Here is a 15,476-nt window from a genome sequence, read left to right on the forward strand (position 1 = left end):
TCTCTGGAATAGATTAAGTGCCCCATGTCACTCAAGTTAGTGAGACACTAGACTCCCCCAAAAAGATGAAGATATTGAAAAAACTGAATGAGAAAAACATTACTGCATTACATTACAACATTACAACATTTTCACATGGTCACACAAAACAACTGTTACTAATCGGCTAACATTTATTATTCATCTACAATGAGCTAAGTGCTGTGGATAAAGAGAAGTATGATATCATGTCCTTGCTGTCAAGAACCCTCCAATATAATTTTAAGGTTTAGGGGAAAGACAGAGAGGACACGATAATACTATGTATGTTAAATTCATGGTGCCAACTAGGGTTCCAGGAGTTTACGGGAAGACTTCGAGGCAGTACCCATGAGCTGGAAATTCAGGAAAGGCTTCCAGAATCAACCTCCCATTAGGAGGGGGCAAAGGGAAGATGCTCTGGGGAGGGGATGCACAGAGAAAGAAACAAAGGAACCAATGTACGCTGCACGCTTATGAGAACAGCAGGGCACCAGTTTAGCTGAAGTGGAAGTTTTCTACAAGGAATTGGTGAGAATCGGGGCTGAATGGGACCACACTGTCAAGTACCTGGACTATGACCCTAAGGGATTTAACTTACAGGCAGGAGAGCCATGCACTGTTTCTGAACTGGGGATGCTATGGACAGACAGGGTGGTGTTTTAGGAAGATGGTGAGAAGCAGAGACAGCATGCACAGAAAGTGACAGAAGCTGCTCCTCGGTGGCCACCATGAGAATAAAAATGGGTGGATCCCAGAAAGACAACGAGAGAGGGATCTGTAGCCGTTGGTGACTCATGAAATATGTGAGGCTAAAAAGTTTAAGACCACTGCTTGACTAAACTACAGGGATGCCCGCTGAGGTTTCTGACTGTCCCCGTCTAGATGCTCGTTAGACCTTCCCCCTCATTCTCTGTGTGATTGCTCTGTTTCTCTCTCGCTCCTCACCAGCCCCATGGCCCCTGAGTTCTGCAAGTGCCTTTGTGGTCTATCACTGCATTCTTGTTTCTTCTTTCTGTTTCCCTTTCTTTACCTTCTCTGATTTTCCCACTATATATATAAATATTTTTCTCCCTTCTCTCTTTTGAAACAAAGGAGTGAAAGAAGCTTTTCGGGTTTTGTTTAATAGGGTATTCTTTTTTTTTTTCAGTCAGCAGCGCAATACTTAACAATTGTCCTATTTCTGGTTCTTCAGGTCAGTTCTGGTAATTGTTTATGTTCAGAAAGATCTTCAAAATTTCTAATTCTGTGGTTGTTTCAGCCATCTCAGGGCTAGGAAGAATGCTGTTGTTTACTGATTATCTCGTGAACATCTAAGGGCAGTTGAAAGATAAAGCAGGGGAAAGTAGGGTAGCAAAGTATACTTAAAAAGTCATCTTTTAAAAACAAATCCTGTCCAGACTCAGGAAAACAAAAGCCAGCATGGGTCAACTTTGACGAAAACATGTCCCACTAGAAAAGGGTGACTTCAAAGTGGAGAAACTTGAACAATTTCCTTATTAAAAGGTTTTGGACAGATTTACAAAATTTACTTGTATCATGACTAACAGAATTATTACTCATCCTAAAAACTGTTCATCTTACATGAGATATTTGTTCATCAGTAATATGAAATACAAGAGTAAACCAGACAACACATTCATCTTCAGAAATAAATATCCACTGACATGCTTTCTAGCAAAGAGATCATTTGGTATTTGCTATGTATTCAACAGGGATAGTCACTGGTTACATCATTGTAAAATGGGAATTTTTAAGAGTCAATTTAAAAAATATTAACTATCCTACAGTCATTAAGGTGTCAAGGATAAGAAACAGATACAGTAAACTCCACAACAAGCTTTTTTAAAATAAAAGAACCTGCAGTCTGAATTTCCATGGACTTGAACATGGGGACTTTCATGCTGGGTTCACTCAACCTTGTGGTCTGTTTTTGATGGTGGACCATGGGATGTACTATGAAACATCAACCTGTTCTAAAAGGGCTCAATACAAGCTCTTCTCTACAGAAGAGGAAGGCGAAGCTAGGATGTTAAGGGACTCGTAGAGGTCAGGGCAGAGTGAAGATCAGATGCAAGGTCTACTGAGCAGCCCATTATGTCATCACTTTTTTGGGAAACACTCTAACACATCTTCACTTCCTTTAATAAAGGATGACTTAAGATAACAGCTTAGTTCACAAAATGTCAGTACAACTTTTGGTCTCTACCACCTTTTGCCGTGCATGTGCCTTAAAAGTACCTCATTCTTGCTTTCTGGGTCCTAGTTTGCTAGCAAAGAAAGATGTCTGCATTTATCCTGACCATACTTTTCGTAACTGAAAGATTACGATCCTATTTCTTCCCAATCCCCATCTTTTCAGACTGAGAAGTCATTTTGGTCTTTCTTTGCTTTTGTACAATGGCTCCTCAACTATCTTCTTCCCTTCCCAACCATCCCTCTCTTGATTATTTTGATTGTTTCCTTGGACCCAACCATCTGCATGACACTTTAATGAGACACAATGTCAGTGGCCGTAAAGGACGCAGAGTTCAGGGCTGATGATTCTCTGCAACAAGAGTATTATATACTGCTTTGTCTATTATCCTGCTTGGTGGCACCCAACAAGTTACTAGTGTTTTGGATAAGGATGGCAAATTAGTGAGTCAATCAGTAGCTTAGTTCTCAGATATTTAATAAACATCTGTGTGACATATATTGTTTGAGATGCAGCAATAAACATGAAAGACCAAATCTGTGACCTCAAGAACATTCTTCCTACTAGAAGTACAAATAACAGACACATAGATTAATAAGATAATTTTACATATTGATAACAGTAAGTGAAGAATATAAAACGAGGTAATGAGATAGGCAGTGACTCCAGGAGCTGGGGGAAGTGGAAAGTATGTTCAGTGACTTCTGAGAAATGAAGACAGTGATTCTTTGGGTTGTATAGTCTGGATTCGTTTCCATACAGTTACTCTGATGCTAAATGGCCTGCTACTTTTCTGGCCAGTCACAGGTCTGGTGTGATTACTTCCCCCTGTGATTATTTCAACCTGGGATTTTATAATTCAGAAGGTTTTTACAGACTAAGGTAATTTGTTATCTTCAATAAAACAGTTCTAATGTCACAACAGGGCTTCCCAGGTGGTGGTAGTGGTAAAGAACCCACCTGCCAATTCAGGAGACACAAGAGATGTGGGTTCAATCCCTGGGCTGGGAAGATCCCCTGGAGGAGGACGTGGCAACCCACTCCAGTATTCTTGTCTGCAGAATTCCATGGACAGAAGAGCCTGGTGGGCTATAGTGCATGGGGTCTTAAAGAGTCAGAAACGACTCAAGTGACTTAGACCACGCACACAATTTCACAACTCAATCCCAGTACGTGCTGGCCATTCTTTCTGTGGAGCTCAACTATTAACTCTTATTTTTCCAGGTGGTTCTTTTTATACTACTTGTATAGATGGGGTTTTTAGTCAGTGATAGCCTGGAAGGTAAGTGCTTCTCACATAGAGGTGAAGCTTTGAACTTTCAGGAGACCCCAACCCAAGATAGCTCCTACTATAATAGAGTAGCAATGAAAGTAATAGTCTGATGTGCCCCGGCTGTATCCATGCACAGATACCACTGGGAAAGACTCAGGCAGCCTAGAAACCAAGTTCAGCTTTGAATATTTCTAGGCTCATACATGGGTAGGTAATGAGTTGCCTTTATTTAACCAATTCTCTGTACTGGAAAAATTGGCATTAATTTGAGCATGTTGTAAGGGAAGAAACCTATTTTTTCCCCCTCAGAAAGTCCAAAAAATTTGCCCTGTTTCTGTTTTGTGTCTACTTTTATAGAAGGATGTTAATCCAGAGCAGGGAAGTGAGGAGAGGTGACCACTCCTGGGGAAGCCAAGTGGGCAGGGCTTGCCACCTCATTTTACACAGAGCTGCTCAGCTTTATACACTGGAATTTCACACGAAATTTTATGTGGAGATAAAAAAGTCTTCTCTGCTGACAGTGTCTTCAAACCATCAACAAAATGCACTGTGAACCTGACCCATCTGTGGCAGCGTCACAAGCTCAGAAAAGAAACAAGAATGCACGGAGCCATGTTCTAAATGCTCCCGCCACAACATGAATTCTAGGAGAAGCAGCCCTCTTAGAAGATCAGCCATCACATGCTGCTGTCACAGGGTCAGCAGGCCTGTGCACTGATGCTGCAGCACCTTGCGGCTTCCAACCTCAGCCAGGACCTGGGTGCCTCGTCCCTCCCCTCTCTCACTTCCCCCTAGTCCAGGCCTGCTAATTTTGTTTGTGCCACAGCTTCTTTTGCAGCCTGGATCTCTTCTTAGGATCATAATTTTCAGTATGTAAAATACAAAATAGGATTACAAAGAAACCCAGTTGTTTTAAAGTACTTTTCTTGCCATGGACCTGCAGAGGAGTCAGTGGACTCCAGGTTAACAAATACTCTTGGGGCCTGTTATATTCATTTTGAGAGGATTCTCATGGCTGAATTTCCCATTCTGCCCACTTGTCTTTTGAATGGCCTATTTGGAATCTGCCACAGGAACCTAAAATGCAACATGGTTTAAACTGACCTCTACCTTTGCCCACCCAAATCTACTTCTGCTCCACTGATCCTTCATCAACTCATCCACATCACAATCTTCCCAGGTGAGGATTCCTAGAACCATCAATGACTCCTGATTCTCTCCTTCACTTTTTACCCCAACCAACAGCTGGGTCCTCCTGACACCATCACTGCACCAAGACCTTCACTAACCTCTCCCTTTCTTACTTGGATTCTTGTATTCTTCTTCTGACTCACTGCTGCCCAGACAGTGTCTTCAGGGTCTATGTAGAGAAGGCAGAGGCATCATTCTAAATCTAAACTGGCCTGGTCCTTCCCCTTTCCCTTTCAAAGCACAATTCTGTAGGCTCCAATCATAGCACCCCAGAGCCTGGCCCTGCCTTCCTGCCTTCCTTCAGGAGTCCATCTGGGTGCGCCTTAGCCTCACTTTTCTCTGAACATACACTAACTGTTCCTAAGCCAGGGAAACCCTTTCCTTCTCGGTGGCACACTCAACTACTGAAAGACATGCCCAACTTTCATGACCTTGAAGAAGCTTTCTTCTTGTGGCTTTTTCAGAATCTAGGGTTCTCTCTCCTTGGCATTATCCTATGTTTTCATGGCTGTTTTACTTTAGGAATCACCAAAATAATAATTTGCATTATAGCAATTTAAGGAGACTATTTTCTCTCCTTGAGGCATCCTTTGTGAGGAATAGAGAGCTGCCTTACCATTTTTATAGCTCTGCACTGCATGGTGGCTGAGTCTTTGGTGCCTCAGTGAGGCCAGTGGCTGATTCTCCTATACAGCAAGCCTTATGTTTTCATCTCAACTGCCTAACCCCCGAGTTATTCAATAAATGATAGATTCTCAAATTCAACCTCAAATTAAATGCTCAACCTCATATAAAACTCGGTGGAAATAACATTATTTTAAAAGGCTAGACTTAATTCTATGACCCTAAAATCATATATTACTTCTTTTCTCTCTAAAAAGAAGTACCATGGACCCAAGGACCAGTTACTAGGAGGATGGTCAAAGGAGGTGGCTGCCTGACCTTTTCTCAACAGCCTGTCCTCTTGTTGGAACAAGTGCAAGTGTTTAAATAACCGAGTTACCTTTGATTTCAGGATAGTAGAGGAAAGGTTTTGGTTCGCTAGTTTCCAAATCAGATTTCCTCCGAAGCTGGACGAACACGGAGGCTGGTTTTGTAATGTTGACATCTTTATACTTTGGAGTTTTGAAGACAATGGCAAACTGCAGGATACAAAGATCCAAATGTTGGAGTAGGACTATATTTCTTTTACAGCAGTGGTACTCGTTAAACACATTCTTTATGCCCAATGCTTAGACACAGTGTCTTTAAAAAAAAAAATACAACACCCTAGAGAAAGTTACAACCTTGGAATTCTATACCCATATATTTTTATTATATTGCCAATGTGAAATTGAAATATAAGATTATGCCAATGTACTGCAAATCCTCATTAGTTCACTTGTCTAAAGTTTCAAATGTCTTTCAGTGTAAATAACCATGTGAATAAAATATATTGCATACATCCTCTTTTCCAAATTAGCCTTAAAAGCCTCCAAGATTATTTACAGCAGTATCATAAAGACATAATGGAAGGAGAGGATGGCCAGCCAACAACCACAGTGAAAAACTAAACCCTTAAGGGAGACACTGTGACTGGGTCAGCATACTGTGAGGTGGGGATGGCCAAGGCTCTAGACACACACAGGGCATCTGTAACACCTCTAAGACAGCCTCCTTGATATCTGCTAGTATAAGAATAGTCAGATTTAGTTGCATTTCATCCACAAAATTAACGTTTAATCTAACAGGTACACACAGAACCTTCCAGAGTTTCTTTATGCTATGTAAACATGAACACGGAATCTTTTTTTATATACACTTTGTTTCATATCTATCTTTTAAAAAATTTCAGTGTTGTATCTTTGAGACCTTTCCATGTTAGTCTGTAGAGCATTCATGCTTTCTTAATAACTATACAATATCCCCTCACATTTACTGAACTGGCCGGCCACTAGCTGATGGACATTTGGATTGTTTCCATCTTGTGTGTGTGTGAAAACTGTATTCCTCAATCACTCAGAGTAATTGTTAAGATGAGGATTCAGCATTTTCATCTCTTTGTCATATACTCAATTGTTCCTGGGAGATCTTAATTTATCATGATGATATCAGCCTCAACTAGAAGACTCCTCCTGTCAACACTTTTCATTAGAATACCCTTTTAACAAGTCTCCTCATGTTACTCTGGGAGAATACCGTTACAGACTAATTGTGTTTCCCCAAAGTCGTATGGTGAAGCCCCAATAGTGTGGCTGTATTTGGAAATAGGGCCTTTATGGAAATAAGTAAGGTTAAATGATGTCATAAAGGTAAGGTCCTGATTGGATAGCATTAGTGGTCTTAAAAGAAGCAGCAGCAAAAAAAGAGAAAAATAAAAAGAAGAGACACCAGAGAGCTTCTTCTCTCTCTGCCATGTTAGGACATAACAAGAAGGTGGCTGTCTGCCAACTAGGGAGAGAGCCCTCCTCAGGAGCCAACCCTGTCAGACCTTGATCTGGGACTTATGGGCTCCAGAACCATAAGCAAAAAACTGCTTTTGTTTTATTCACTCGGTTTGATATTTTGTTATTAGTCTGAACAGACTGGTGAAATATGTAACACATGTCTACTTAAGGATTTGAGGGTCACAGCCTTGCATCTAGGTGATCGGATCCTGACAGAGCTTTGCCCATAATTCTAGGTTACTTTTCTGGAACACCTCCAAGACATTAGTACTCTTTGATGAAAGTTAAATAAATACTTATCATTTTTCCTTTTTTATCCCTGAGATCTAAGTACTGAATTTCAACAAAGCAGAAAACATAGTATCATCTTCCTTACCATCATCATCCACTTACTTGTCTATGAACATCTGTGGGGGAAAAATCTCCAAATCCTTCCCAAATTCCACCATTTTCTTCCTCTTCATAGAATCGAATCTGGATGTCATCTGTAAACAGTCACATTCAGGTGTATAATTTCACATTATAATAGCATTCATAAATGTGATGAAAAATAATGCTGGTTCAAGAGTCCACCTATACGTACTTAACCTTTTTTGAAAGTAATTCATATAAAATAGACTTCTGAATTTATTTAAAATTTTGAGTAAAATTTTTTTGTCACCATAGTAATGGGCCCCAAGTTTCATTTACAAGACAGAATTCTAGATTTACCTATTCAATCTGAGTTTTCTCTTAATCAATCTTTGACTTTCCCACTTCTGAACCCTAAACCAATTCACTCCTCAGGAACATGAAAGATAATGAAGAATATCAGAATCCCAAAAGACGGTTCACCTTGACACAGATTTACATAATAATATTTAACTTATATAAAGTTTACTATTTGGCAGACACTGTTCTAAGTGATTTTATATGCATATATTAACTGATTTCATCTTCAACTCTGTGATGCAAATTACTATTAATATCCTCTTTCTGCAGAAGAGAAACTGGAGTTTAAAGAGATTATGTAACTTATCTCAGGTTGAACAGTTAGTAAGGGGAGAGACCAGGATTTGAACACTGAAGGTTCAGACCCCAGGCTCTTAAACATCCTACTATGCTACCTCTCTACAATATTCTAGTAGTCCCTATTGAGAAACTGCTAAATTATGTGTTAGTCTAGTCCCTTTGGGTTAAATTAGAATGTCTTAATCTCACACTTCAGTCATGGATTCTACTCCTGCAGAAATATGACAATATTTGGCATATTTCTGGTTGGCATCTCCCTGGCTTCATTTCCTAATTCACAGGGAGGAGTATACATTATTGACTTGCAAAAACTAAATGTATATTTCTATTTAAATAGAATTTTAGAAATATTAGGGTTGGGTAAGACATTCATAGGACTACCCTGGACCTAGTTATTCAGATTCTTTAAGCTGGGTATAAAACTTCTCTTAATTAGCCATTTCAATGTAATGATGATGACTAAGAGTCACATTTACAAATAAAGGTACTTAGATTGTGTTTACTCATAGTATGCACACCCAGGAATCTAGAAATGCATAATTACTTGGACAGAATTGGTTAAAAGAAAGCTGATACCAGAATCTGCAGAGAAAGTGTAAACATTTTGGGGACAAAGATATATACCTTTATCTTAAAATCTGATCTCATTTTTTCTGACTTTTTATCTCAGAGCATTTGGCCTCAAAGGACAATTTTCTTTTTTAAAGCCATAGTTCTTTAAATAGGAGCTAAGTTTCCAGTTATACAGCTGCTTACTCTGAAAATGCTCATCAGAGTAAGCAGCTGGGTAACTGCTTGTAGTGAGTGAGTATATCTTTATTATGGTATACCTTTTATGGTTTTATTTTAAAAATGAGTAAAGCTTGAGAAAATAACAATCTCCTTCTGTTTCTCCTAACTTATAAATCTTGTGCTATATCTAGTGAGAGATAAATGCCAAGACCTTTTCTGAAAGTGAAAATTATGAGATAAATATGCTCTGAGACTTTTCTTATAGCCCTTATTCTTTCTTTTTCTTAAATGACATCATAGTGTCATGTGAAGACATCCAGAGAAACTCTCAGTGTTGCAACAAAGCACTGTAAGAGAAAAAAATTAACAATTTTACACTATGTAAAACATTTATCACACGTGTGTGTGTGAAGCATGGGCTATTACTCATTTATTTAAAGTTCACATATCAAAGTTTAAAGCATAAAAGCACTGAAATATCACTGATTACAATGATCACTATTTTCTTATTTCTCTTTACAATAAGGGAGACCTGGGTTCAATCCCTGGGTTGGGAAGACCCCCTGAAGAAGGGAAAGGCTACCCACTCCAGTATTCTGGCCTAGAGAATTCCATGGACTGTATAGTTCATGGGACTGCAAATAGTCGGACATGACTAAGAGACTTTGACTTTCACTTCACTTCTGTTGAAAATTTTAAATGAATTAGTTGGGTTAAAAAATAACATGGACACCTTAATTTTGGAAGAGATGACATGTATAAATTTTTTTAAGGAGTTATAATGCCAGAGGAGAGATGTTACTGGGGTCCCTGCCAAAAAGTGCCTCACAAACACACTCAGAATTACACTTCACATCTTGAGATCAGAGCACGTATTTACCTTTCTGAACCTTGTCACAGAGAAGATAAATCTCTTCCCCTCCAGTTACACATCCAGCTGTCCTGTCCATTCTTACTATTTTCAAGTTAGATGCATTGGGGGCTTCTGTTCACAGGAGAAAAACAACAAATATCATGATTTATCCTCAGCTTCACATGCTGACCTCCTGTGAGGGACCTTAACTAAAGCATACTTAACCAAAAGAAAGTTCAAACAGATGCTTTCACTCATATTGCTATAACAAAAATATGGATAAAAAGTGCCTTCTGAAATCCTCAGAGCACTGCTTGGGCATGGCTCATTCATTATCCCCAAAATAGATAAGGCAGAAAGGAGCAGTATTCATTTCTCCCACGAACACAGTAAGAGACATTAATAGAGAAAGAGAAAGAACTTCTCTGATGTTTCAGGAAGTTCCAAGCTAAAAGATGTGTGGAATTTCAATTAGGTTAAGACTTTAACCCCAAACTTACATCCATGGTACTGATACACCATTTACAAGAGTCCTAGAAATTTAGGAAAAGTACAGTATTCTGAAACTATTAATTTTTATTCTATAGAAAAGAAAAATGAAGATATTATATTTCCTTTTCCTAAATTAGAATTTTGTGTGGTTAAGACATAAAAGTTTTGTGTGGTAATAGTATAAAAGCTTCCTTTTTTTTTTTCACTCTAACAGCTGCATTTTAAAGTGATCTTTGGTATAGAAGCCAACAATATTTTATAAAGCTTTCACTTCCCTTTAAACCTGTTTAAATTAGAGAAATCAGTTAGTTGCTGTACTTGGGGCATGGAGGTTTCTACTTAAACTAAACTCTATGACCTTTTAATGAGGCTAAATACTGCTCTTACAGACAGTTTGGAAATATCTATCTGTTTAATAAATCCCATGCATACCAAATAAGAAATCTGCATGGTAAATGCCAAAGACCACTGTAAAACTCTTCAAAAACTCCAGGAACTACAGATGGAAATAGAATTTTGAAGCCACAAAACATCAAAATATCTGTACTGTTCATTTAGTTAACCTGAAGTTCCTAAATGGATAAAGCTGTAACATGTAAGAATGAAAATGGGTAAGTATAAGAGTCATCTTTTAGTAACTTCTCTTCAGAGCCCCAACTATTTTTCCCATCTAAGAGCACCAGCAATATATCCTCATTATAAAGAATTCATAAATAACAAGAAATTTGGCATTGCATGTAAAAGACTATAACAAACACGAGGAAGGAGATTTATTGAGCGCCTCACCATATTTCACTTTTAATCTCGACATCAACTTTTAAAGCTAGACTTCTGTATTCTTATCTTGCAGATAATAAATGTGAGGCTCCAAGGGATTAAGTTACTTGCCCCAGGAACCAGAGCTAGGCAGTAACTGCCAAGAAGGGGATGGAAGTCTGTTCCTGACTTTGCAGTACTACGCAGAGTACTCACTGCTGTCATAGATGGCGTCCGACACCACGGGTTCCAGACGCCTCGTGAAGCTGCCGGTGCTGTCTGGAAGGAAAGCTGTAAACATGAGCCGTACCACGCTGAGGTCCATCTCCTTCGTCTGCTGAAGAGCTGCCTGGCGGATGATTTCTTTTTCCCGATCTAGGACCAGACAACACAGGGTGTTCATGTCCAGGGAAAGGCGTTAAGTATGAACATTTTAGATTGAATGCTTTTATAAAGCCCCGATTAAGAACGTCAACTTAAAGTAAAAGTCATTTTTCTCTTTTGAAATTCTTCATATTGCTAATAAAATTTTAAGAATTATCTATGTCATCCAAACATAAAGGCATCAGAAGAAGGTTTGCATTGTCTCCGGATCACAGTGAAAACTGTCTTGTATGTGACAAATGACCTCATTCCTTTCCTATTATCCCCTGACCTCTCCCAAGACACAAAGTGTGTGATGGAAATAGGAACGAGTAAGCTGACTATGCCTCAGTTGTGTTGAGGAACGTGAAATTAAATATTTCAGCACTGATAAATATATACACACTATCACGTGTAAAACAGATAGTGGGAAGTTGCTAAAGAACACAGGGGCCCAGCCTGGTGCTCTGTGACAGTCTAGAGGAGTGAGAGTGGAGGGAGGGGAGACAGGCTCAGGAGGGAGGGAGTTATGTATATAATCATGACGGATTTGCACTGGTGTACGGCAGAAACCACTACAAAACTGTAAAGCAATTTTCCACCAATTAAAAAATAAATAAAACGTTTACAAAAGAAATTAAATATCCCCAAAGCTGTATTCATCCCATAGCGCCCAGCACAGTAGCAAGCAGGACTCAAAACGTGCAGTTAAGGAGCCGAGTAACTCAACTGCTTTTGGCTCCTTTCCCCCTGATGGAGCTTTCTTGTTGATGGACATGACTGTACGTAACTTATAATATCATAAGAGGTGATAATTCAAGTGAAGAGTACTACAAAAGAGCTACAGTTTAAGTGATACAAAACCTCAAAGGAGGGGAGAATCCAGAGGCTTTGGAGCAGAAGAGTCATTGCCCTGAATCTTGAAAGGATGGTAGAACTTGAACTCAGGAAGAGAATGAATAAAGACATCCCAGGAAGAGAAAGAATGTGCCAAGGAGAGGAAGAGGGAAATCATGGTGTTTGTATGGAGCGGTTCAGTTGGGCAAGAAGGGGTGTTGTGGGAGACAGTTGGAAATGCAGACTGGGGCCAGCTCTCGGGATGCCTAAAATGCCAGGGTCTGGAATTTGGATTTTGTAGGCAACAGGAAGACCCTGAATAGTGGTGATGTGCAGGCTGTAGTAAGATCCGTCTGGTCAGAGGACATAAACCAGATTAGAAGTAGCAAGGGACAGAGAGAGAGCAACAAAAAATTGTCACGAGGAATGGAACCCCACAGAGCACAGAGGAGCTGGATCACACACTGGATGGAGAGGCAGCAGAGGTGAGGAGGGGCCCTCAAAGATGGTGTGAAGGTTTCGAGGATGAGTATCAGAAGACAGAACGTGCTGATGGGAAGAGGATGCCTGCTTGTGGAGCACCTGAGTATGAACTGGGGGCAGGATGGCTCAATGGAAGGACAACACAGAGAAGCAAAATGGCATGTGTCGAGGGACAAAGATTGGGGTTGAAAGAAAAAACACAAGCAACGGCAGGAAAATATAAAATCATAGCATTTTTTTAATAATAGAGGATAGCTTATAATGTGCCTGAGAGCACAAAGAAAGAAAGATTCCTTATGATCAGGTGAGCTGGAGGAGTTATAACAAAGGAGGCCTTCTTTGAATCTTGAATTCTGAACTGGTTTTGACAGGCTGTAGAAGGAAAGGTGGTATTTTAGGTAGAGGTAGGGGTGCATCAGTGTTTGAGGGGGTGATGGGAGGAGGTGGGTACCAGGTGGAACCTGAGATAAAGCTGGAAAGGGGGCTGGAGTCAGGCTTGGTATGCTCGGCTATGGCAGTACAGAGGTTATTCTAGAAGTAGCAAGATGCCATCAGAGGTTTCTGAGTGGTGACAGGGTGGGAGCAGCCTGGGGCACAGACTGAGGGTGAGATGAGCTCCAGGTCTACACCCAGGGGGAGAACCAGAGCTCTCAAAGGACTAAGGCTGGGAGGGACACTCACCTGTGAGCTGCCGGTCTCCTCCACCTTCTGCCTGCAAATAGGCGAGATCAGGATGCACCAGAAGTCCAGGATTATAGCCCCTGATACAGGCATCGGTCATTCGTGCTTCCAGTGTTTCAAATACTTTTTTCTTCGTCACATGAAGTATACCCAGGTTTGCAAAGCTGGAGGAAAAACAGTAATGGCAACAACAACCAAAGGTCAGGCAGACAGAGACTAGAGTCCTGTTTTACTTTAACAAAGCGGATTGAGAAAATCGGCACAGACCCTCAGTCATACTATCACCAGCTGCACGTCAGGTCAGGCTGGGTTTTGCCACCAAATCAGGCTGTGGTAAACTTAGAAAAATCTTCTGGTTTTCAAAGCTTATTAGACTTGCAAATTATGGGTATACATACCTTAATAAGAAAGTTTCACCTAGACTCATTTTAAAGTATTTTCTAGGAGAGTTGTATAAAAGGAAATATTAATTCCAGATATACTAACTTTACAAACTTAAAAAAAATAATATGTGAATACTATATTTGGAAGATTATTCTTCTCTTGTGGATCATCCTTGGGCCTTGACGGGATTTAAAGTCTACCTAGAACCCCATCTCCTTCTGGGCTATCTCTAAGGTTGGAATTACTTATGATCACTAGAATGTCTACTCTCCACATGCACTCAGTCTTGAGGTCCACCTGTAATCAGGGGTACAGAAGCTTTTATATGACAAAGGTGACATATCTATAGAACAAAATATGCTCATTAAAGCAATTCAAGGGATTTTTAAGAAAATACGTGAAGTGCTCCAGCAATTAATTCACTTTTTAAAATAAAGTACATGAAACAAAGAAGTGTGTTCAATAAATCCAATATAACAAATAAGTAAAAAAAAAAAAAAAAAAAAAAAAACACAACTGTACCAAGGAGACTCATTCAACAAATATTTATTTTGCTCCCTAGTGCCAGGCAGTGTCCTGGGTGCTTCTGGCAACAGTCAAGGATTCCCTAACTTCATAGAGTTCATATGTTGCTGTAACGACAGAGAGTAAACAGGGCAACAACAGAGAAAAAACAAACAAGTTTTATAATTTAAAAGGTAAAAAGTGTTACCAAGAAACATGAAGAAGGAATGGGAAACGGGAAGGGTAGAAGTAGAAGGCATAACATGTAAAGTTTTGGAGACAGGACATCCCTGGTGGTCGGGTGGCTAGGACTCTTCTGAGTTCCCAAAGCAGGGGCTCAGGTTCTATCCCTAGTCAGGGAAGTAGATCCCACATGCCTAACTAAGAGTTCACATGCTACAACTAAGACTGGACACAGCAAAATCAGTATTTCTAACAATAAAATAAATATTTCTAAAAATTAAAAAAAACATTTTTTTAAATAGGGAGAGGCCAGAAAGGGCCTCACTGAAAAGATGTCAACTGAGCCAAGACTTCAAGGAACTGCGGGTTGGGACATGGATACGTAGAAAAAGCACGTCTAAGATGGAAGGAACAGTAAGTGCAGAGACCCTGAAGTAGGACCATGGCTGGCCGACGGGACAACAATGGCAAGGAGGCCACTGTGGCTGGAGTTAAGACAGGCAAGTAGTCATCAGCACATACAGCTGTATGTGAGAAGTTCAAAGAAATAAGCGGGGCACAGATCTTTTAAAGTCTTGTAAGCTTCTGTAAGGGCCCTTCTTTTTCTCTGGCTTTTACTTGGAAGGAAAAAAAATATTAGTAAAGGAAAGACAGAAATATTATGACAACTGGATCAAATGAAATAAAGATTAAGATAATGTTGGAAGACCAGATAAACTAGACAAAGAAAATACATGAGGTAAAGACAGAACGAGATGAGCACTCAGACAGAGGCTCAGATACGAAATGAGACCGGGGTCCACACAGGGATGAAAAAATGTAGGACAGCGGAGACAAACAGAGAAAAGAAAATACAAAATATAACCTCCTGGAGAGCAGAGGTATCTGGTGCCAAGAACAGTGCTTGACACTGGGTATTTAATACATGTCTGTTGGATGAGTAAATGCAGGAATTAATCCAGCACAGAAAAATATGCACTATGACAAACTGGTAAGTGAGGAGGAACAGTCAGATTCTCAGAAAGAGCACCTCAATATTCTGGCCTGTTAGTCCTTACTACTCTTCAGGACATCTATACGACAGCAAAACAA

At 39.9% G+C, this 15,476-nt stretch overlaps 1 protein-coding gene across 2 annotated transcripts in view; it reads right to left on the minus strand.

Annotated features, from left to right (window-relative positions):
• Nucleotides 1–15,476, minus strand: part of NFKB1 (nuclear factor kappa B subunit 1) — a 124,621-nt gene that overhangs the window by 25,337 nt on the left and 83,808 nt on the right. For both annotated transcript variants that reach the window (XM_040237755.1, XM_040237756.1), the window contains exons 7-11: nt 13,314–13,477; nt 11,166–11,324; nt 9,729–9,833; nt 7,499–7,590; nt 5,683–5,821 (exon numbers count right to left, since the gene is read on the minus strand). In XM_040237755.1, the coding sequence (XP_040093689.1) occupies nt 5,683–5,821; nt 7,499–7,590; nt 9,729–9,833; nt 11,166–11,324; nt 13,314–13,477 (659 nt within the window). The remainder of the gene's footprint in view (nt 1–5,682; nt 5,822–7,498; nt 7,591–9,728; nt 9,834–11,165; nt 11,325–13,313; nt 13,478–15,476) is intronic.

The sequence above is a fragment of the Oryx dammah genome, unplaced genomic scaffold, assembly GCF_014754425.2.
Source record: "Oryx dammah isolate SB20612 unplaced genomic scaffold, SCBI_Odam_1.1 HiC_scaffold_3, whole genome shotgun sequence".
Lineage (NCBI taxonomy): Eukaryota > Metazoa > Chordata > Mammalia > Artiodactyla > Bovidae > Oryx > Oryx dammah.